The sequence below is a fragment of the Poromitra crassiceps genome (assembly GCF_964638095.1).
Source record: "Poromitra crassiceps genome assembly, chromosome: 15".
NCBI lineage: Eukaryota > Metazoa > Chordata > Actinopteri > Beryciformes > Melamphaidae > Poromitra > Poromitra crassiceps.
The window spans coordinates 30,851,722-30,875,632 of NC_139634.1; the positions used below are offsets into that span (position 1 = coordinate 30,851,722).

Below are 23,911 nucleotides of genomic sequence, written 5' to 3' on the forward strand. Positions count from 1 at the left end.
TTTCGATGTGCTCGTTATTCCACCTTGGCAAGCTTTGGAAAATGATTAGATGTGCATACAGTTAATGGAACAATTTATTTGAATGTGACGTATGTGTCATGAACATTTTTACCACAACATGAATAACATCCGACTATAACAGCCTGATGGAACTGAATGAATTCAAACTTGTCTTCAAAACGGACATTTAAAACTATCAAGGTGACAACAGCTGACCTCCCCTAGTTTGGTTATTCTTCCATGAGGGTCTTCTTGGCTCTGTCCAGCCTGTCCAGGACTTCACTGTAGAGACCAGACATCTGTGGGTAGACAGACAAAAGCAACTGTATAACTTTTTCTTTTCACAGGTCTACAGTTGATGATTCTGTATTTCAGGATAAGACATTTGTATTTCCTGTACCAAGGCCTCTCTCTCATTTGCCTAGCTAACGGGATGACTCAGCCACCATCACGCTCTGCTACCATCTCTCCCTCCCTTATCTCCTCCCCTCCACCTGCCCGATGGTCCAGGCCTCTACCTGTGTCTGGTAGCTCTCCTGCAGCGAGCCCAGGTGGCGGAGGAAGCTCATACCCAGGGCGCACCACTTCTCCGCCTCTGGGTACTGGGCTAGGCTGTACAGCAGGATCCCGGTGTTCCAGGCTCGAGTCAGCAACCACAGCGTCTCCATCTCTGGGAGGTCATCAGGCTGCGGGGGCAGAGCGGGGAGACGGTCAATGAGGCTCTTTACCGGGAGACCAGGGGGAACTCCAAAGAGATCCAAAGAATTCCACAGTGGATTTCGAGACTCAGTATGAATAGGGAACTACGCACTGCCTGTAAAGAGACTCAGTATGAATAGGGAACTACGCACTGCCTGTAAAGAGACAGTATGAATAGGGAACTACGGACTGCCTGTAAAGAGACAGTATGAATAGGGAACTACGCACTGCCTGTAAAGAGACAGTATGAATAGGGAACTACGCACTGCCTGTAAAGCGCTGTAATGTTTTGATGCCTCTTTCAGAGGTGCAGTTCACAGGCTTGTACAGCAAATTACAATTCAAATTGGCAGGAAGTGGGTGGTGAATGGAGGCATCTGCTAATTGAAGTGCTGCTGAAAGCCCATTGAGAAAAAAAAAGAGAGATGCTTCTAGAACAGCAGGCAGGCGACGGATGGAAGAGAGGGGGTTAATTATAGTGCAGGGAGCAGCTCTGTCGGAGGGAGCGGGGAGGAGGGAGCCATGGGATGTTGGTGTGTGATTGGTGCTGACTCACTGCGGCTGCAATGATGGACAGGGCCTCCTCGTAGTAGCTCCACACCTCCTCTAGCACACGGGCCTCCACCTCCAACACACCGCTGGGGAGGGACAGCTGGATCAAGCTGTGGACGCACTCGCTGAAATGACACCAAAACAAAACACAGTCACACAATCAGCAACACTATCAACTTAATTAATAAGCTCCTTCTGAGGATTGGTCATGAATCTAATATAGAGGGTATTTTCATGCGGAGTGTGACAGGGCTACCTGCAGCGGGCCAGGTCAACCTGTGGTTGTTTCTTGTGCAGAGACAGAGCGATCCTCAAGGCCTTCTTACACAGCAGGGGGAAGTGGGCGGGAGGCTCCATGGCTAAGGCTGCATATAGAAAAGAAATGGCACCATGGTGACTTGAGACGTCCCTGCTTCTTGAGGCATGCAAGTAGAGGTACGATTTGCAACACAGTGCGTTTCTGTACCTGCAATGGTCTCTAGCACTTTGGTTTCAACATTTTCCAGCTCCAGGACAGACTCCAGTACTTTCTCAACCTTGGGGTCATTCAGCTTTGCACGAGCCTCAAACTCATACAAGAGCAGCAATGTGTCTGTTGGGTCCATGGGGAAGCTCCCTAAGAATTAATAATTAAAACAAATGTCTTTAACCCCACCATCATATTTATAATAAATTCATGTCCTAAAAACTTTGTAAAAAAAAAAAGTCTTTGCTTCTTTATTTATTTTTCACCTGCACAAATCTGTAATTGTTCTCTTCTTTCTGTGTTTATCTTTTTTTATATGTGCAATGCAAATATATATGAACCAACAATCAGTTGTAATTAAATAAGGTAGAGAGATAGTAAAAGTGCAGTGAAGCACCTGATGCTTTCAGAGTCTTCCAGACCTCCCAGCAGATCTGAATGTGTTCCAGGGCCTGAGTGAGCTCCTGAGTCTGTGAACCAATGGAAACGTACAACACACATTCTGAGTTAATCATCGCCATCTAGTGTTCAGTTCCTCCTCAGAAGCCAGAGGATTAAAAATAAACACATACACCGGCACCAATAATGGCTGGGTTTCCCAAAAGCTTCTTTGCGCTAAGAAGCTAATTCAACCCTTCTTAAGGCCCCCTTAAGAAGCAAACGCGTTTCCCAATTGCTTCTTTACGAAGGCATGCGTTTCCCAAAAGCTTCTTAGCGCTAAGAAGCTTCTTTGACCCTTCTTAAGGCTCCCGTAAGAAGCCAACGAAGCCAACGCGTTTCCCGATTGCTTCTTAGCCTAAAATTATCTTCCAATTATCCTCCGTTAAGAAGGCTGCGTTTCCCAAAAGCTTCTTAGCGCTAAGATGATCTTTCGTTAAGAAGGTTTTGTAAGAAGGGTCTGGAGCCTTCTTAACACCTTCTTAATGACAAAACACTGGCAGATCCAGCCGCGTCAGGCAAAAGGAGATACTTGTGTCCACTGTTCCTCTTGTGTTTTTCCCTTTTTCCTTTCTTTCATGTACCCTTTAGTGTGTAAAATTAGGGAACACTTGAAAATCTCCCCTGTATGTATGGTTACTTGTGTTTTAAATGTTTTACCGTAGGCTATATTCCTCTAATCAGAATGGATTCCTTTTATAATGTTGTGGATTTATATAGCACCTTTCACAGAACCCAAGGTCGCTTAAATTCTGTAGTGTTTCTCTGTTTTGTTGTATGCTGTGTATATAAAGCAATTTGAACTGCAGTCCATGTCTGAAATAAATAATGTTTAATAAAGTTTAACATGACCATGATTAGGTGTTAACAGTGTTTCTCAACCACTGAGTCGTGGCCCACTGCTGGGCTCAGAGTGCCATCAAGTGAGCCGCTCCAGTTAAGATGCTTCTTAAGAGCCTTCTATTTTTTTTATTTTTCTCGACTGTTAAGAAGGCGTTTGGGAAACACTTCTTTGGAGCCTTCTTAACTCCTTAAGAAGCTTCTTAACTCTTAAGAAGCTTCTTTGTTGGGAAACTCAGCCAATGTGTTTAGTCACCTCTCCTCTTCAGTAGTCTCGGTAAATGGAGAGCGTGCTAAATGTAGGAGGACAGAGGGAGGGAGAAGGTGGCACACCTGGACACAGTGAGGAGATGTCCTGCAGAGCTCCAAAGAGGCAGCGGCAGCCATAAGCAAACACGTCTTCTGGCTCATGAGCACTGCGCGGTCAGGAGGGCACAGCTGGGAGAGCTAGGTGTTCACACAGATGCACACAAACACAAGCGCACACATAGACAACATAGAAAGTGATGTGTAGTAGTAGTATTGGCTTTTTTAAGCACTGCCCATAGGATGGCAACACTCTAAAGGACAGAGAAGCTGGCTAGTGAAGTAGGTAAGAGAGGCAGGTTTGTAGCCAGAAGATCACTGGTTCAAAACACCAAATCAACTGGAAACATCTCAATGGAGAATGTGTATGCAAAATAATAGCAAGCAGGGATTTCTGAGAAAGAGCATGTGTGTGTGTGTGTGTGTGTGTGTGTGTGTGTGTGTGTGTGTGTGTGTGTGTGTGTGTGTGTGTGTGTGTGTGTGTGTGTGTGTGTGTGTGTGTGTGTGTGTGTGTGTGAACTTTCCCTGCATTAATTACAGGTAATCTAGTAGTAGTAATGTCAGAAAGACAAAGGACAGAGGCAACTATCAGGAAGGAGGTATTGTGGGCTGTGTTCCTTGATCTTACACCGATATGTTCATCTTTCTGAAGCCATGTTAAATCCCTGTTCAGCTTTCAATTGATGTACAGCTATGTGCATAAACAGTATATTGATCAGGTCACCTGGCAAAGCTAATAAGGGCACTTGCCTGGTAAGAGAGCACAAAGAAACCCCTCATCCTCTCACGGCTGCTCTCACACTGCAGAGCGGAGTTCCAAGCTGTGACAAGCGTGTCCGCACAACACACACACACACACACACGTACGTACGTACGTACACACACACGCACGCACACAAACACACGCACACACACGTACATACACACACACACACACACACACACACGCGCGCGCGCGCACACACACACACACACACACACACACAGAGTAATTTAAAAATTAATAGCATACAATGTCAGATTGAAGTGACTAGCAGAGGAAGAGCATAGAATCTTAGTACCAATCTTCCTGAACCAGTTGGCTTCCTCCGTGCGTTGCTCAACATTCATGCGAGGCCCGGGGCTGTGATTTGAGACTTTTTGCAGAGCTGCAATGACAGTAAACAACACAATATGGTGTTGAAACACACAGCAGAGAGCGAATACAGTATGTGTCTTACCTAATGCTATTTAAACACTGTTGCATAATAATACTCACCCATTTTTAGATAAGACAGCAGGACATCCAGATTTGCATTCCTATATGAAGGCGTAATGTGTTAGTGTGTTGAATTTAGCGCCAACAATATGATATAGGTAGTCTTCTTTGCCCTCACCTCATCTCATCATCACTTGCTTTTTCTGTTGTGGAGAGTACAAGTCGAACCAAACACCTAGAAAAGCATGAATGGACAAACTGATGATGACCTCCTTTCTTTCACCTACTAACTGTATTATACAGAGAGACACACTTTCACTGGAGAAGCAAGGGAATATAGGTCAGTGGATCAGAGAGGTGTATGGGAAACTCCCAGTCTGATTTCAGTCTCTCAGCACAAAGCCATCTTTACACTCGCACTTGTGTGTGAGATCATCTGCCAGCATGTTTACTTTATTTACCATTGTCATAAAACATGAAGACTGCATGGTCCAAAATCACTGAATAAGTATTGGTATATTATTGTTGATAGATAGGTGTAAGATAATTTGAAGGCCTTATTTCCAAAATGCTATACATCAATTTAGAAAAAAGAAATTGTATCTGAAATTCATCAGTTAATATTTCAAAAACATAGAACACATTCTAGTCTCAAAAATTGAACTTATGTATGCAAACCTCTTAAAATGAACTTTGATAGTAACCCATAAAATGCCTTCCTTGCTTTAATACCAGAAATGTTTTTTCCCCTTCTAATTGCAGATATGTCATTTTGAAATGAAACTCCTCTTGTATATTTCAGTTGTCACAGACCTGAGAGCGGTCAGAACTTGAGGATCATCTTTGGAGTTTTCACACAGACTCTCCAGTGCCTTCATGGCTGTTTCCTGCTGTTGATTCTATCAGAGGGGAACAAACATCATCACCATCACTGCCGCCAACCATGTTCATCACAGCTATACGAGGGATCAGCCAAGCAGTATTTTGGTAAACAAACCGCATCACTGGGGGGAAACGGCAATGGGACCCTATGGAGCCAGCCTTGAGTGCTCACTCTAGCCCCGGCTGTGCGGTTTACATTTTAAAAACTGCGACAGTTCACACAACTTTACCACAATATTAATGTTTGTTTGGCACAACTCAGTGCCAGTGCTAGTTAACTGCTGCAGGCTTGCACAGTTCTGAGGGATGTGTTGTTGTCACGTCACGCTGATTCGTCCTATAATATACTGATGACAGGATTCCAACACATTTTGCATTTCAAAAATCCCGACTTTTTCTGGACCTATATGTCCTGAGATACATGAGCTGTAGATTATTCATCACACCAATATATTTCACAGTGAAAGTGAAATGATATGTAGCTGTTTGTACAACATATACTGTAAAGCGTTTGGTCATAGAGTACCGTACATGCATCAAAACTGAAACTGCTCTGTCGACATGCTTAACACCACCTTTTTTTGTTTGTTATCATGTATCATGTTTTTGTTATCATGTATCATGTCATCAAGTATGAAATTAACACAATGTTCAAAATTAAATCAGTGCTTCTTCAGATTATAATCATCATGAAATATTTTAACTGCTCCATGTCAAATTCCATGCCAAAAATAGAAAATACAAGCCAAGGGCTATCAACAAAGATTTGTCCCTCCCTCTTCTAGCTCAGTCTCGTCTTACTCACCACCGTTGTTGTCCTAGTCTAATGAAAGAATAAAAACATGCAAGATCAAGATTGACTTTCTCCTCTCTCTCTTCAGATTACAGGGCCCCTCATTAAGTATGCGTAGTTGTGTAATGGCACCCAATCAGAGCATTCATTAAAATCTACATTTGAAGCCATTTACATTCGGAAGTAGACTGATTATTATGTAAAATGGTTTGATTGACAATCAGAGGGTTTGTCAAAGGTCATTAGTAAAACGTCAACAATATTGACAGTTCTAATATTTTGGGTAACTATACAGTAACGTACCTTTTGTTAAACAATACCATGAGATTTGAGAAATGTGATTCTCATTCCACGAGACATTATCAAATTATTTTTCCATACCTTCCCACCCAGAAATGAGCTCTGAGCTGGGTCCTACCTCCAAAGCAATCTGAGCAGCCAGAGTAAGGAGATTGGAAGCAGCATTCTCAGATACCAACAGTCTGTCCTCAGTGGTCACAGGATTCCTGGATAGAAGCCCGATCGCGTTCACTGCCTCTGCAGCTAGTAGAAACAAACCACTTACAGTCTCATCACCATACAGAGAAGATTATGAAAAATGTAGGTGTACTGCGCAATGAAGCGACAATGTATCTCTTATAGTTACCTTTCTCCACATTTTTCTCCTGGACAGCCATCTTGTAAACACTGAACTGAGTAAAGATGCTGTCAGGATCACATCTCTCTGCCTCCTTAATAGCTTCTTTGGCCTGGTAATCACAAGTTTTACAGGGATCAGGTTGTTTGTAAACAAACGGCATTTTAAACAGCAGTTCAATGTGAAACCATAATCGCATGTTTTTTTCCAGCCTTTATAATGGGACCTTTTGGAGCCAGCAGCAGGCTGCACTTCTTACTAAATCCACACAGAACTGCGACAGTTCACACAACTTTAACACTAGATACATATATTATACATCAGACCCTTGAGCTACTTCTGCTCTCACTCACAAAGTAAAAATATAAGCGATGTGATGTATAGTTTTTGAGATATTAACGTTTGTTTGGCATAACTCATACTAGTGAACTGCTGCAGTGCTTTTTTGTTGTCATGATGTTACGCTGATTCATCCTATACATGCAAACCATACTATGCATACATGAAAAATTTGCATTTTGTATATGCATTCTTGTGCAGGCATGCATGTGCACAAGTCGGGAAATTAATACCAGCCTTGGCTACCTTTGGCAGGTAGCCATCCAATACTTTGAAATGCTATACAATTGTAAAAGTCTTTGGCTGGTAGTCAAAGTGTCCAGTGAGTTTTGAGATGTAGCAGCTACTGAGGCCAGCAGACAGAAAAGTTAGTTCCCTGACCTACTTTTGCAGCTCAGTTGTCTCTGTACCTTTTCTAGCTGCTGTAGCTGCAGAAGACAGGAAGCTCTGTTCCTCTGCAGTTTGGCCAGGTTGGGCTCCATCTGACCTGACTTGTAAAAACTCAGAGAGTAGTTGTACCACTGCAGAGCCTCGGAATAGTTCTTAGCCTGGCAAGGGAGACAGATACATTCTAAAGAACAGTATAGACAGATCGCTCCTGTGACTTAAAGTAGACAGGTTTGTGTCGTGTGTACCTCAAAGTGTTTGGAGGCTTTGTCCCACAGCATGAGATGTAGCCTTGTGATGGCCTGGGGAGTCAGCTGTTTACCTGTATAGTGACCTGAGAGGAGATCCAGCAGTAATCCACCCTTAGCACATCTACATTCTGTAGTGACTATCATGCCTGAATTACTATGGCAATTAGTCACGTCATTTTCATTTAGGTCAAAGTTATCATCACCACCAGGAATGGAATGAGAAGTAAAAGTACCATTGATGACATCTTCTATTTTCTGTTTGCCCAGCAGCTCCTTGCCTCTCTGCAGCAGCAGCTCAATGTGCAAGACAAGGGCCGTTGCCAGCTCAGGGGACGACTCAAAGTGCTGACACACACGTTTCAAATAGTCAAATGCCAGCGTTTCTCTGGAAATATCAAAAAAGATATAATTCAGAGCTGAATAATGTGTGTGGGCAATTCTACAAAGTACATGTTCCTGTGCACGTGTGTGTGTGTGTGTGTGTGTGTGTGTGTGTGTGTGTGTGTGTGTGTGTGTGTGTGTGTGTGTGTGTGTGTGTGTGTGTGCAGTATGCAAAGTTTTTCACCTGTCTTCAGACATGAGTAGTTTCACTGTGCTCAGACACACTTCGAGAGGAGCGCCGGATTCCAGCATCTCATTAACTCCTGAAAAAGGTTTTTATTATCTGCTTTTCAACGTGAATTTTCTGTTGAAATGTATCCTATCTAGTTTTGTAGAACCTCAAAGAGGAGTTATACCACTGCAGAACCTCTAGTTTTGGAGCACTGATCAGTAGAACTGCTCAATATTGTTAAGTTGTCATTCTCTTTGCACATCCACATTTTTCCAGAAGCTTCAGCGATTCAAATTAGCAACCTTCCAGTCACTGACACCCCAGTGCTGCCTGCCTTACTTAATAAAGTTATATATAAATAATTCAATGAGGGCTGCTAATAACCAACCTGCTCTGATATGATCGTCTGTGGCTCCACATGTCACCAGTATTCGGATCTTTAGGTACAGCCCAGAGGAACTCCGACATTCCTGTCAAATTGCAGAGTGTAACTGGGTGCAAAGTATGGTAATGGAGCTAATCATTATTTTGTGGTGTATGCTCCAAAATGCACGTGTAAATGACATTGTGAAGATGACTGCTTATATATACCACCTGATTGGCTAAGCCCACAGCATTGAGAGCCTTCTCTTGAAAACGCTGACAGTCCCACTCCAAATAAACAGTGGCGAGGAGCCTCAAGACCTTGGCCTAGAGAGAAATTAAACCGAGTTAAGACAAAAAGTCTTTATCTCATTTTGTACACATCTGTTAGATGTGGTTTTGCTTTTATTAAAGTATATACTGCTGCACCGTCTTACCTGGACTTCAGCTCCAGGATTGTATTTCACATTAATCTTCCCAATGTCATAGCTCTGGCTGGTAAACAAAGCAATTCAACAAAAACAAAAACTCTGTTGTTACTCAGCCATGTTTTATTCAAATTAAACATTATAATAGAATAATCTGATAATCTTTACCTCAACCAAAATGAACTGTCCTCAAACAGTTTCAGATTGTAAGTATCTACTCCAAAGTTATAGCACATACAGGAGAGGTAGCCAGTCTGTGTGGAAAAAGTAAAACCAAAAAGTAACACAATCTCCCTTCCTGTGACAATATTCACATATGAAACAAAAAATAGTGCAGTATTACTGATAATGCATCAAAAATATATGTTCTTTACCTCTTTGGGTAGCCGCAGTAGCATGTCTTTACAGCGCTGCATATAGGCCACGGCCTCATGGTTATTCCCTTGACTTATGGCCTGCAAAAAACAATAGACTTCACACAATATCCACAAATAATAACTTCTCTGTTGGTAGAGATTTCTCTCTCTCTTAACACAGTTTATCTGTCACACAATTCACACTGCAAGTCTGTGAGAACATCACATCACCTTAGCTGCCAAATGTCACAAGAACAAATATTCACATTGAAGGTGTTGAACATCTCATCTGTTAGAGCTCACCGATTCTGCTTGGTAAGAGAGAATTCGAAGCAGATCCTTCTCCACGTCACCTTTGGAATAGTTGAGGTCAACTGCTCCGTCACCTCTGGATGTTAGTCGGCTATAGAGGGTTTCCAGGCTCTGTGGATATTTTAGGTATAGTAATTTGTATAAGCTAACATAGTTCCATCTGCCCAAAACTTGAGAAGAGAACGCCTTCTCAAGTCTTGAAATCCTATTCAATTCAAGGCCTTCATCTGTATCATCTGCTCAATTTGGGGTAGTTATGCTTTTGTTTACCTTGACGGCTAGTCTTAAAAAGATATCCGCTATCTGGGGTTTTTTGCAGTCCAGCCAGGTTCTCCCTGTTTTGCTGGCCATCTGTACAGATTAGGAAAAGATTGGAAATGGCACTGACAGACACAGACTCTTGTCCTTCTGAAATGTTAAGCACTGACAAAATGTTCCAAACTGTTGAACTTACCAAGATCTGCTTGCGGACGATGCCCTCTGTTGGATTCTCAGGCTCACAGCAGTACAGCAGACTGCATGCCACATGACGCACTGACAAGATGGTGAGAGATGTGAGGTGACATAACCTGCTTGTTCTCTTACACAGTGTCAACATTTCACATAGTAAAGCCAGGATAGCTAAATGCCATGATCGTGCATTATGCTTGTTCCATGCATGATACTGCAAATAAGCCTACCTTTTGCTTTCTTGTCCTTATTTATGGCCGTGCCCACATGCTTAGTTACTGCCCAGTTCCAGAGCTGGATGGCACATTCCTCAAGCTGTAATATAAGTACAGAAAATAAACATATACTGTACATGCAAGTTATAAATTCTGCCACCAAATAGGCCATACAGGTGACAAAAATTATGTTAGAAAAAAAGCAACGACTGGGTGCGTCTCTCTCTCACACAGACACACACACACACACACACACACACACACACACACACACACACACACACACACACACACACACACACACACACACACACACACAGACAGACAGACAGACAGACAGACAGACAGACAGACAGACAGACAGACAGACACACACACACACACACACACACACACACACACACACACACACAGCGAGTCAGACTTGTACCCACCTGTGGTTCCAGTAATTTGGGGAAATCCTCTAGGCCAGAGATTTCAGAAAAAAGCATCTCTATCACCTCATCGTAGTCCGTCTGCTGTTTCTTCAACAGGATCTCTGTGAGGGCTATGAACAACAGTGAACATGTCATGTTGGAGAACAAGGCAACAACAGCACACATGGCACTTCCACAAGGAATGCAGATGCAGTCAATAATAACTCCACCTTGTTTTGACCTTAAATTATAGCATCCCCATCATCACCAGAACACACTGCCAAAATACATTATCCCTCAAGGTTTTGTCAATATCAGACCAGTGTGTCTGATATATCAAATTTGAGTTTGAGAAAAGTTTTGACTTTTATAGTGCCCTCATACTCATAGGACATATAAAAGTTACATTTATTCATAGCGCCCCTATCAGGCCAATCAGTGCATTTCTTTGTAACAGCAGAAAACAGGAACACAGTGCCAAGAGATGTCTCATCTCATCCCCCCGTTGGTTCTGTCTTGTCAGAAATTGTTGACAGCTCTATTATTAAACTGGCCTACAGAGTTACCCAGTTTAACATACTGAAAAATAAGAATACTTTTTCAAATGGTTTAGCTAACGCTAATCCCCAATTAGTTTCGCTAGAGGTCACTTTCCCTCCCACTAGTCCCAGTAACATAGGCCTCCATCATGTTAGCTTGTCTCTCTCTCTCTCTCTCTCTCTCTCTCTCTCTCTCTCTCTCTCTCTCTCTCTCTCTCTCTCTCTCTCTCTCTCTCTCTCTCTCCTCCACCCTCACTTCCTCTTTGTCTCTCCCTCCCTCCCCCTCCTCTCTCTCTCTCCCTTCTGCTAACGTCAGCGTTTAGCAGAATTGCCACATTGGTTGCACCACCATTAACATTATTAGAAAAACGTAACGTTAACGCTAGCTAGCTAAATGTTAGCGTCAATGTTAGCTTCTTGGCTGAACAACGATGACGTTCCTTGCTAGCGTTAGCGTTAGTTGTTAACGGGGTAACCAGTAAGCTTGAGTTGGTGCATTCGGCATCGGCACCTACAGTTTTCTCACAAACAAACAATAATCAGCGAGTAAATGGACTAAAGCTACTCACATGTCACATTTGAAACAAACAGCTCCATGTTTGACGACGGAAAAGAATCCCTGGCTGTCCACAATAGTTCCTTGCCGCCTTCAAGCTTAATTGACAGCTGTCACAGACGCTCGCGACCTTGCTGTCCAGTAGTAGGAGTATGATGAAGGTGAGATGTTTGGCCCCATAGATAGGCCCTTTTCACAGTAACCGTTTGAGGTGGTAAAGCATGAAGTAAAGCGGGTGTAACCAATAACATTAATGAGGGCCCTGCCCTGGCACTGGGAACACCTAAATGAAATTGGACATAGGCAAATTTTGCGTTGGTTCAGGCCAGGGGTTCACTGAACCCCCTAGTGGCCGTAGTAAAAAATGCATGCAGGAATTTAAATATCAATTTAATAATAACAGAACCCATTTATTGTAATGCCTTGCTCTGTATACAAAGTGTATGTGACTATGTGGTTATTTTCAATGTTTATAAATAGTTTGTTTTATTTTGATCAGCCTGTTTCTTCCAGATCATCTTTCTGTTTAATAAGGACATGGCAATGTTAGACTTTTTATTTGCACTTCCTCAAAAAAACGAGGCCATGAAACACAAATTAATATTTGGGTGAAAATGTTATGGGCTGTATTAAGTGGTTTTATAAGCCATTTGCCAAGCACACCAAGCTTGAAAAGTTGGCCTGCTATACTTGCATGTTAAATTTTATGCATATTTGTTGGAAGTAGCTTTCCAGCTTTTATGGAGGGTGGACTTCTGTCCATAACCCTGGTAACTGACTGGTGGTTGTGCTAATACTGTGGTCTATAAATCCTTTTCTGACAGCCGCTCTATAAAATGACGATCCCTCTTCCAAAGCCGCAGTACGACAAGAGCCTTGAAAGTGAAGTATTGTTGTTTACGCTCACTGACTGATCAGTCACCAAGACACCAACACAGAGAGGCAGGCAGTCAGTCCACCGCTGTGGAAAGTCTTTGTTGCTACTGGTTCTTTTACTGAAGACTTTATTGTTGGGTCAAAGGAAAAAGCGGCATGCTGTGTGTGCAGAACAAGTCAGTCCCCCATATTGTGTTTTGAAAGCCAGATTCTAAAATAAAACGTCTTAAAACCCACCCCTCTCCGCTAGCAGCTTCCAGCAATTGTTCCATCAGGAGACTTATCTGCTGCCCACTTGGCCTAAGGGGAAGGTCTCCTTCTCTGATGACTTAAAATACAACAAGTGATACAGATAGGTGGCATTTATTATTTACCAAACGTCATTATCTGTGTATAGACTAACTTATATTTAAACAAATATGCCAAGGCTTTCATATTTATTAATTATAGAGTCAAACATCAGTTACCACAAAACATCCCCAAATCCATATTTGCACAAGAAAGTATAGGGCCTGTTGATCTTCCTGCCCGGTTGTATGTGAACAATTAGGCTACTTACATTGTCCACTGTTTAATCCAAGTCTAGAAACAAACTAATATTTTAACCCACATAACATTCTCTTTTGAAATTAACAAGTAGATATCGTATTCCACGGTAAACTCAACCTATTTATGTTTGTCAGATAGTAATTGCTAGGTTTCGAAACCTACTCTCTTTTAATTTTTGCTACTTTGAATCCAGCTATTAGTAGCCTACAATTACACACATACATTACATACGCCTGTCATTTGTCACAACCCAGCTCTAGGTTGGAACAAAGAAGGGAGTCATACGCCAAAGTAAAATAATTTATTAACTCAAATGAAGGGAAAATAACCAGACAACACAACTACATAAAAAAAAAGTGCATCGGTGAGGAGGGAGAAATAGTACAGGGCCAGGAGAATGGGGGGGGGGGGGGGGTTGTGACAATGGGCCTTTTTCTCAGCAGCCATTTTGTGTCTAAAAGGCAGGGAAAACACAGCTGCAACAAAAACATAAATGAGGGCCCCAGCACTGGAACACCTAAATGGATTGGAAGTTGAAAACCCTCATTAATGTTTTGGTTGCATCTGTGTTTACCCTGCCTTTTAGACACAAAATGGCTGCTCTGGAAAAAGGTCCATAGAAGTTTCTCCTTTTGAGTCCTTTTTAGCACCTCATTTTACCTCATTTAACTGGTCTGAGAAATTATGAGTGATTTAAATATTGGAAAAAAGGAAGCGGAAAAAATAAACATAAAATTAAATTTCAATTCCCCCCTAGAGACCAAGATACAGCTAAAAGCACAGGTACTTGATGTTGTGGTCTTCTTGAAGTCTGACTGTGTTGATCTTTATAGTCTCTCTATCTTTTTCTGTGCTGAAACTCAGACAGAAAACAGCAGGACTACCACAACTGGAGTTTTATCAGTTGCTCATGTTCTCATATCACTCTCATATCTCATGTTCTCATGTAGCCTACCATATATCACATGTACCATATATCACTGTTGTCCTGTGGCAGGGAAGGAAGAGTGCTCTTCATCACATTTCACCACTTGTGCCGGGGCCTCACCCAGGGAGCGCTGTCCGGCTGTCGGGGCTGCGTCTGCTGTTGCCTGCTCCAGACCACGGTCCCAAGTGTCCTTTCAGTCCTGATGAGCGGAAAGGTGAGGGAAGGATGTTCTTATTTACAGCAGAGGCTCCTGGACAGTAGCAAAGCAATTGTTGTTGTATGTAGTGATAAAAGAAAACAGTCTGCAGCACATCCACACACCATGGGGCGACTTGCTGGACAACAGAGGGGATTATTTACATTGCTATAAAAAGCGGCATGTCCTGTTTCTAAAGTTAAAAATAAATCTCGCATAATATTTATTCTAAACACTTGGGCAGATATATTCTGTCTGCTATCACAACGATTGTTTATTTTTTTCTTCTGTTTCCCCTGTAGATAAGATAAGTGTTGTCACCTTTAACCGTATAGGCTGATTTGATCAAGAGCAGTGTTCAAGACAAAGCTCTGTAAAATCGAGTTATCTAGCCATAACTTCCTATTTGACAGTGTCAATCAGAAATAAAAGGTGATGTTGATCTGAATTACGCTTAGGTCAGTCAGTCATGATGTAATCATGTAATTATGGAGGAGGCTGTAGATGAGTGTGAGTTCAGCACAATATTGTGTCCGTCATGCAGTCATACCCATCTCTTTTTGTCCTCCAGAGTGGAGTTTTTCCACTGAGAAATCATTGTAATAAATCATTAATAAATCTAATAGACCAGGGGTTTTCAAACTCTGAGACTGTGGGCCTCCCCCCAGACAAAGCTTGGAAAAAGAAGCCCCCCTCGCTCAATTCATGGATGCCTATGGGATCATGATTATGTTATTTGATCCATAAACACTCAACAATTGAGCCAACATAGCCTGATATTGCTGTTTGACATACTTCAAACTAAAAAAGGTCTGTCTGAAGGCATTTATTTGTTTCTGACTCTGGGAAAGTGGGAAAAACTGTCAAATTCCCCAAAATGTATCTCTGAACTATTGCTTTAACAAAATCACACACATTTAGGCTGAGATCACATTTTAATAACTAATGTAATATGTTTTCACTTCCATTCACTGAGGCTCCCATGAAACTGCTTGGAGCCCCCCTGGGGAGGCCCACCCCGCCTCCCATTGAAAACCCCTGTAATAGACAGTTTTGTTTTAGCCTGTCTCCTATGTTATCACTATAATATTCCTGTAACATATGCACCATATATTTGCTGTGAGATTTGCACTTCATAGTATCCTTCTATTAAAATGTATCATATAGACTATGATTAGTTGTTATGGAGGCTAATACCAAGCAAAATATACATTACTACATAATGAAGCATGACTGTAGCATGACTCAACGCCCCCCCCCCCCCCCCCCCCCCCGGGGGATAAATAAAGTTATTCTGATTCTGATTCTGATTCTAAAATCATATTGTGTTAAAATATTGTGTTAAATTCCGCATACAGTGATGTGCCAATCAATATTAGCCTGCAGATTGGAGCTTGTCCAAAAAAAAGTGACGTTGCGTCCTTCCCCTGTCTCTATAAAAACGTGCCTCACGCATGGACCACAAGTGTTGCACAGAGGCGAAAGGGAGGAGGAATTGTCCCAGGCGCGTATGAAAGGCAGTTGGCTGATTGATCTTGCTTTCTCTTCCAGTTCCACTAGTTACAAACGGAACTACCATACACTCAACTTTTTTGCGTGGGGGCATGCAATTTCATTCAATATATATCCTATATATTTTTTGTTTTTTTGTTTTGAGAGCACCTGCGACGAGGATACAGTGATTCATCCGTCCGTCTCCTGCTGCACGGAGCGCAGGAGAGCTCCCCTGCGAAACAACGCGTCATGGGCCAAAGGAGAATCACTGCCGCTTTTTACATTTACACCTGAGCGCTTTGTGGATTAACGGCACGTTTTTCTTCTGAAACACCTTTTTTCAAACACTTTTGTCAAACACTCGGAACTATAACGTTACCACCAGGGACTCTATTTACCGCGGAGGGTTTGGATTTTGGCGAGTTTGTCTGTGGGGTGCCAGAATGGTCCCATCCGACTGCTTGAAATTGGCAGTTGTCATCTTGTATTGGACAGCACCTACAAATGGTAAGAACTTATCCGTTCTTATTGGCTATTTATTTTCTCCTAATAGGATATTTCACATTCAAAACACACAGTTTAGGAAGGAATGTAGGCTATAGGCTATACAGTTTGACCGCTATATTTTGTTATGGATGGATAGCGCTCCCCCCCCCCCCCCCCACCGAGTCTCCTCTTCTTTTTATTCTTCTTCAAATAATGTTTAATTAGCCTATAATCACGCTGATTATAATGTTGAGACTTTGCCTAGCCTACTTGAACAACTGATAGTGAAGTAGGCTATAGATCCACACCTTCACAGAAATGCTTTGTGTTAACAGAGGGATGTTTCTTACTCCAGTTAATTATTATTATTTCAGTTCAGTTTTAGGGAATATTATATGCCAACAGGTAAGGCTGCCACTTGGCTTGCAGTAATTACAAAGGCCACTAGAGGTAGTCTTGTCCCGTAGAATTTGAGTGATTATTAACAAGTTAATAACATTTGTTGAGCTCCACAGGTCATTAGTAAGTTGTAACAGACAGAGAGGCTATTTATTTATATCATAATGTGAACGTTTAATTTGCTGCTGAATGATTGATTTGGGATTGGCTTAAGATTTATTTTGCCAATGTTTTTAATAGCCTATTTCAAGACAGGCTGTGTTATATATCATGGACAAATGTGTGTGCGTGTGCATGTGCGTGTGCGTGTGCGTGTGCGTGTGCGTGTGTGTGTGTGTGTGTGTGTGTGGGGGTGGGTGTGTTGTTTTTCAGCAATTGTTATCTGTCCGGATTCAAGCGTGGAAGTTGATTAAACATCTTGGGATTTGAATGCATGTTTTTTTTTGTACAGTATTTCTTGTCAGTACAATATTGATATTACTTACCAACCTCATTGGCTTGATGTGTCTCAAAAACAAGATAGAGCATAAAAGGTGGAAGTTCTTCCACCTTGTGCCAGACCTGATGCACCGTTGAGATAACTGTGAACCTTCCTCACAATTTCCAAACAAACAGCCCATCCAAAACAAAGGAAATACTGACCCCCCCCCCCCGCACACACGCACACACACACACACACACACACACACACACACACACACACACACACACACATACACACACACACACACACACACACACACACACACACACACACACACACACACACACACACACACACACACACACACACACACACACACACACTCTTTCAGCCTCTGTGTCTGCAGTGTTTTTGAGTAGATTTCCTTCACTGTCCACACACAAGCGTGGGAAAGACAGAAGGAGGAAGCGGACGTGGGGGCAAGAGGCACCCTGGAATTGTTCTGGCCAGTAGAGGTCACGGAAATGCGACACGCTACCTGGGCAAAGATTTCTTCCCGACGCTCCTTATGCTCATATTCAGCGATGTCAAACTCCATCCAGTAGAGCAGACAATGGTGGGGAGGAAAGGAGATCATTCCTGCATGCCAGCCACTGAATGGTAGAGCCATTAGTTATTGATGGTGTGTCTAGCCATCTCAGGTTAAAGCTGAAATAACTGGTTGCAGGGACTCGGATGAGAGTTAATTCATTCTCAGCCAGGTTAAGGTTAAATATTTAAGTTAAGGTTGAAGTGTTTTATGCTGCCAAAGCATTCTGTACTCTGACAGAGTTAAGCAGCGACAGATGCTTTAAATCAGTCTGCTATTTTTCCTCAAGCCATCAGTGATTGAGATAAGAGGGATGTTCTGTGTCTGAAACATGGTCTAGCGCAGCTATTCTCAACCACTGGGCCGTGGCCCACTGGTGGGCCCCAGAGCACCGTGTAGTGGGCCGCGCAGGCAGTGGTATTGCCAAATAGATTAATAAAGAATTAATTAAAAAAAATTGTGATTAAAGCTAGTTATTTATTTATTTTTTATATCTAAATGTGCTCAAGAATTTATATAAATCCAAAACTTCCAATTAAAATGCATAATTTCAATGACTTCTTTTCTCTCTCATTTATCTGGGAAGGTGGTCCTTAGAAATAAGAATTAAGTTACAAAAGGTTGAGAACCCCTGGTCTAGCGGCTAGCCTCTCTGATAATTTGTAGCAAAATATTTAACTTTGAATGTAGCTATAGCTAGCTATAGGCATAGGTCAAGCTCTTTTCTTCCACGACCTGCTGACACCAATCTTAACGATGACTTAAATGGAGGGAGAAATAAGTCTCTGTAAAAATGAAGGGTCTTCAAGCGCTCCCCACATCACGCAGATTCATGCAATAACATTGATAGACTTAACTGGATCTGTGAATGTCACAGTTATCTCGGTAGATCCAGGTGGCGAGTTGAAATAATTAGAACACCCTTCGTCACGCTTGTGTTGTACAATTGGAGTTGTCCTAGATTTATGAGATGAAGCCCAGGAGAGATGTACTGGTAGTTAAGTTTGTAGAATTGTAATCTGTTGAGTTTTAGGCCAGTCTGTATGTTTTGCCTATAGGCTGATTACAACAGAAGTGATGACTGAACTTGAAACTGAAAGCATTGTGATTTCCATAGAATAGTTTCATAGAATTTCACAGAATCACAACTGGAAACAGCCTTACATCTCTGGCTGAGGGAGAGGCTTGGCTTGATCTTCAGCTAATTTGTTTTTGAGTCGTTTTTCCCCTCCTGCTTGGACACTTGGGATGGAGTGGAAAATGAGTGATGAGAGGTCAGCCAAGTGCAGTAGGGGCACATCGCTCACCGGCGGTATGTCTGAGTCCATGACACACACACACACACACACACACACCTTAGTTCAGGCATGTCCAAAGTCCTACAATTGCGGCCCGCCGACCAATTTTAAGTGGCCCTCGGCTTGTCTCTCAAAATATATGTTCACCTAATGATGACAGCACTATCATACAGTTTGTGTAGACAAGCACCAAGTAGGAACAACGCAGGCGGAACTAATGTTTTCAGATGGGATGGTAAACAAAATCCTTAGAGTACAATTGTATTCTATGTGATTATTATTATTATTTTCTTAATAAACCATATGATGCGAGAAGCAGCTGGCCCCCCGGTATTTTCACATGATCTAATCTGGCCCCCATTGAAAAAGGTTTGGACACCCCTGCTTTAGGTGATATACTATATACGTATATGGATTGAGAGACTATTAACAGAGAAGAAGAAGTCCTTCCGTTGCACTGGTATATTTAATGTTAAAAGTTGTTTCTTCTACAGTTCACCCACAAATGATTCAAATTCTGAAATTTGTTAGCCCATATAACACCAGCACAGCGTCGGATAGCAGCCTTCCCCAAAACAACTGAAGTCAATGTGGACCATCAAAACAAAAAAGTGGTAACAAAAAGTAGTTAACATTTGCACAAAATTATTACTAAAATATGCTGAGATACTGTACCTAATTCCTTTTTGGAACTCTGAAGAACTGACTTCAGTTGTTTTGAGAGGAGATGACGACGACAAAATTGTCATTTTTGGGGTGAACTATTCCTTTAATGTAGGGCGATAGCAGCATCTCCTCTATATATCCACCCTGAGCCAGCAATATATTTTCTTTTAACCCTGCATGAGATTTCAATTTCAAGGAGCTTCTGTCTGCCTATTGGCTTAATCACACATGTTATGGAGCAAGAATCTTCTGGGTTTATGCAGTAGACCACCACTTGGGAATCTGATGCAGGAGATTCCTATTGTTGGCTCTATTCAACTCTATATAACCTGAAATGACCACCCATCATGGCCAGATGTTCCTGTATTTTGCTTTTTTAAGGGGAGTCCAGGGCATTTTGTCTCCGAATCTCCAAAGGCTAATATACGGCTAGTAAAAAAGGCACACTCCCCAACTGTTGTCTTAACCTTGCAGTTGGCAAAATGGAGGAGTTTCAGTAGGACCCCATGTGAGAGAATCTCCCAGGACATGGAGGCCGTATAGCACAGCTAGAGCAGTAGTAGCAAGTTCTAGCAACTTCTTATTTTGGCAGGTGGTCCCAACTCTTGTCAAGGGTTTCAACTCTGTGCTGTAAATCTGCCACCAGGGTGTAGAGCCTCCTGTGAATGTGTCTCACTGTTTGTCTGCCGTGACAGTCTCAGTCCTGAAGGCAACGTACCATGAAATGCCAGCAGCACCTTTGCTGCATTGTCATTCCAAAATGGTGAGAGATCAACGTATAATGGAATATTGCATTAGTTCTTTTTGCTCCCTCAACTCGGAGATAGGGGGCTTCAAAGATGATACAGTTCGCTTTTTGCATTTAACGTTACTATTTCAGTCCTACTGCTTCTGTTGTTTCATTAACAGATAGTGGAGTAGACTCTCCTGAAACCGCTTGTGTCATTTGTGATAATCGTATCCCTGTTTTATTTCTTTTTATATTTTATTTTGCAATTTTCAAAACGTAAAACAGAAACAACAACAAAAGGCTCAGACAGAGAAAGAAAAAACAAACAAACATAATTCACATTCCAATACTACAGCTTGGCACTACCAGCCACGTAATGTCCCCATGTGCCTGCAAGGGATGTGCGTGGGATCCCACGCAAGGGTCCATGAGAAGTCAGTTATGCGAGTCACGTATCGCTATTAACCTCATCCAAATAGGCCAGAAACGGGTCCCAGATAACCAAGAACTTCCCAAGAGAATTTGTCCTCAAAAATCGGAGCCTCTCCATACGTATAACCGAGATCATGTCCGTCAGCCAGAGCTGAAAAGAAGGTGTAGAGGGAGACTTCCACTCCCTCAGAATGAGTCTCTTGGCGACAGTCGTTCCCTGCGTCAGAGACAGTTGAACAGCCGTAGGGAGGAGCAGAGAGGATTCCGAGCAGCCAAAGATGGCGAGTTCCGCCTCCGGCTGAAGGGTTGTTCTATAGGCCTTAGAGTACCAGTCAAATATTTTGGCCCAAAAACCAGATAATGAAGCACAAAACCAAAAAGCATGGGACAATGTACCCTCTAACACCTGACACCTATCACATAGTGGTGAGACAGAAGGGTAGATCTTGTGCAATCTAGACTTGGAATAATGGAGACGGTGCATCCCTGTTTTAAATGATTAGTTTGGACTTTTGAAATCAATTATAGAGCATTGTCTTGTTTCACATTGTCAGGATGTTATCAGGCTAAACTGAATGTGTGCTTTGCTCCTGGGCCGCGGACAGGAAAGTCCTTGTGGTGGCCACAGACTGGCTACCAGCTACTGTTGTGCTCCTGTAGCCATGGACACATTCTAGCCAAGATGACTCACCATCCTCTGACCCCCGCTGTCTTTTACGAAGCGGGTAGCCGCCTCCCTGTCCCCTTTCTCTATCTTTTGTTGTCGCAGTTAGAACGACAAAGACTCAAGTGGCAAGGTTAAACCAGGCAGTCATCGTGCCGTATTGTTTGCTTTTGCCTTGAAACGCCAAAAAAAGACCCTGTCCCGTTGCTCCCAAGACAGTCTCCTTGTTGAAGTGTACCCTCTGCAAAAGAGAAGGGAATTCCGCACATTATTCGCCGCACTTCAAGGGTTGTGACTGGGGCTTTCCTGTTCAAGTCAGCGATAGTACAGTCATTGCGTACACAGTAATAGTGGCTAATATTAGATAATAATATCACCCATGCCCTACTGGCAACATGCTGCAACAACAAGGCTGCTAACATTTTGCCTACAGCCTATGCCAATTCTCTCACAGTCTCTCCCTGCTGCTTTTTATCTGTTTGTTTGTTTTATTTTCATTGCACACTCGAAATCTGTTGGATCATCAAGCTTGTTTGTGTGTGTGTGTGTGTGCGCGTGTGCGTGCGTGCGTGCGTGCGTATGTGTGTGTGTTTTAGTTTGTGTGTGTGTGTGTGTGTGTTTTTGTTTAGTGTTTTATGATATACCATACTAAAAGCCTAACTCCATGCGAAAGCTGTGGGCTACAAAACAGCCGGACATAAGTCATTCATACATTTAATACTCTGTGTACAATTAGAAGTCTAAAATGACTGTATCTAATATGAGTGTATCTCATTTAAGGAGTCGTTCTTCTCAATCCCTCCCCACCACATCTTATTATAGTTATAATAGCGTCTCACATTAAAAAGCCATGCTGTTTTTCTTTTAATGAATTCAAATGGTTTTGATTTCTCCATAGCCTCTCACATTGAAAAACAACCTTTGATTACTTATAAATTGTTGTATTTTGTCGTTGTTCTTGGATGCTAAATATTTGAATTGCATTTTCTGGACCGCAAACATTTCAGAGTAGTACAGAGTACATATTGAAATCCGAAACTGTGAAGCAAAAATGTAAGTCTTAATCTCCTGGCTAGTAGTGAACCTACCACAAATGTTTTCAATGTCCTGTGCCACTGGCCTTCCTCTATATGCCATGTGAGGACAAGGACATGTGGATGGGATCTAATCTTAGTCAAGTTGGCCATGTGTCAATTATCTGTTTGATGCACTGTAACTGGTCCAAGACCCCACCGTCAGTTGACTGAGCCATAGAAACTCAGTCAGAAGTCAGTCTCTCTCTCCCCCTCTCCCCTCTCTGTCTCCCTCACTTTCTCTCCCCCCATCTTTCTTTCTCTCTCCCTCTCCCTCTCTCTCTGTCTCCCTCTCTATCTGTCTCCCCTCTCTCTGTCCCTCTCCCTCTCTCTGTCTCCCTCACTCTCCCCCCTCTCTCTCCCCCTCTCTCTGTCTCCCTCACTCCCCCCCCCCCCTCTCTGTCTCCCTCTCTGTCTCCCCTCTCTCTGTCTCTCTCCCTCTCTCTGTCTCCCTCACTCTCCCCCCTTTCTCTCCCCCCTTTCTCTCCCCCTCTCTCTGTCTCCCTCTCTGTCTCCCCTCTCTCTGTCTCTCTCCCTCTCTCTGTCTCCCTCACTCTCCCCCCCTCTCTCTGTCTCCCTCACTCTCCCCCCTTTCTCTCCCCCTCTCTCTGTCTCCCTCTCTGTCTCCCCTCTCTCTGTCTCTCTCCCTCTCTCTGTCTCCCTCACTCTCCCCCCCTCTCTCTCCCCCTCTCTCTGTCTCCCTCACTCTCCCCCCTTTCTCTCCCCCTCTTTCTGTCTCCCTCTCTCTGTCTCCCTCACTCTCCCCCCTTTCTCTCCCCCTCTCTATGTCTCCCTCTCTGTCTCCCCTCTCTCTGTCTCTCTCCCTCTCTCTGTCTCCCTCACTCTCCCCCCTCTCTCTCCCCCTCTCTCTGTCTCCCTCACTCTCCCCCCTCTCTCTCCCCCTCTCTCTGTCTCCCTCACTCTCCCCCCTCTCTCTCCCCCTCTCTCTCCCCCCTCTCTCTCCCCCTCTCTCTGTCTCCCTCTCTCTCTGTCTCTCTCCCCTCTTTTTGCTCTCTGTTTGTTCCATGCCTGTCCTCTTCTTAATGGCTCCTAATGAGAACCAGCTTCAGGGTCCTTTGAACCGCCACAATAAGCACCATTTCTGGCATTTTTTCGCTGATCTGCTGGAGG

At 43.0% G+C, this 23,911-nt stretch overlaps 1 protein-coding gene across 1 annotated transcript; it reads right to left on the reverse strand.

Annotated features, from left to right (window-relative positions):
- Window positions 1-230: 230 nt before the first annotated feature.
- Window positions 231-22,041, reverse strand: tex11 (testis expressed 11; the record flags this gene model as incomplete). Its single annotated transcript, XM_083651850.1, has 32 exons — window positions 231-299; window positions 519-686; window positions 1,256-1,376; window positions 1,508-1,616; window positions 1,718-1,867; window positions 2,115-2,187; window positions 3,329-3,442; window positions 4,052-4,122; window positions 4,363-4,449; window positions 4,560-4,600; window positions 4,678-4,734; window positions 5,313-5,398; window positions 6,593-6,717; window positions 6,821-6,923; window positions 7,561-7,698; window positions 7,786-7,871; window positions 8,022-8,173; window positions 8,354-8,432; window positions 8,730-8,811; window positions 8,936-9,031; window positions 9,142-9,199; window positions 9,301-9,386; window positions 9,507-9,587; window positions 9,792-9,911; window positions 10,071-10,151; window positions 10,255-10,334; window positions 10,481-10,565; window positions 10,900-11,012; window positions 16,188-16,251; window positions 21,735-21,797; window positions 21,946-21,948; window positions 22,036-22,041. The coding sequence occupies 32 exons, from the start codon at window positions 22,039-22,041 to the stop codon at window positions 231-233; spliced, it is 2,847 nt and encodes a 948-aa protein (XP_083507976.1).
- Window positions 22,042-23,911: the final 1,870 nt, after the last annotated feature.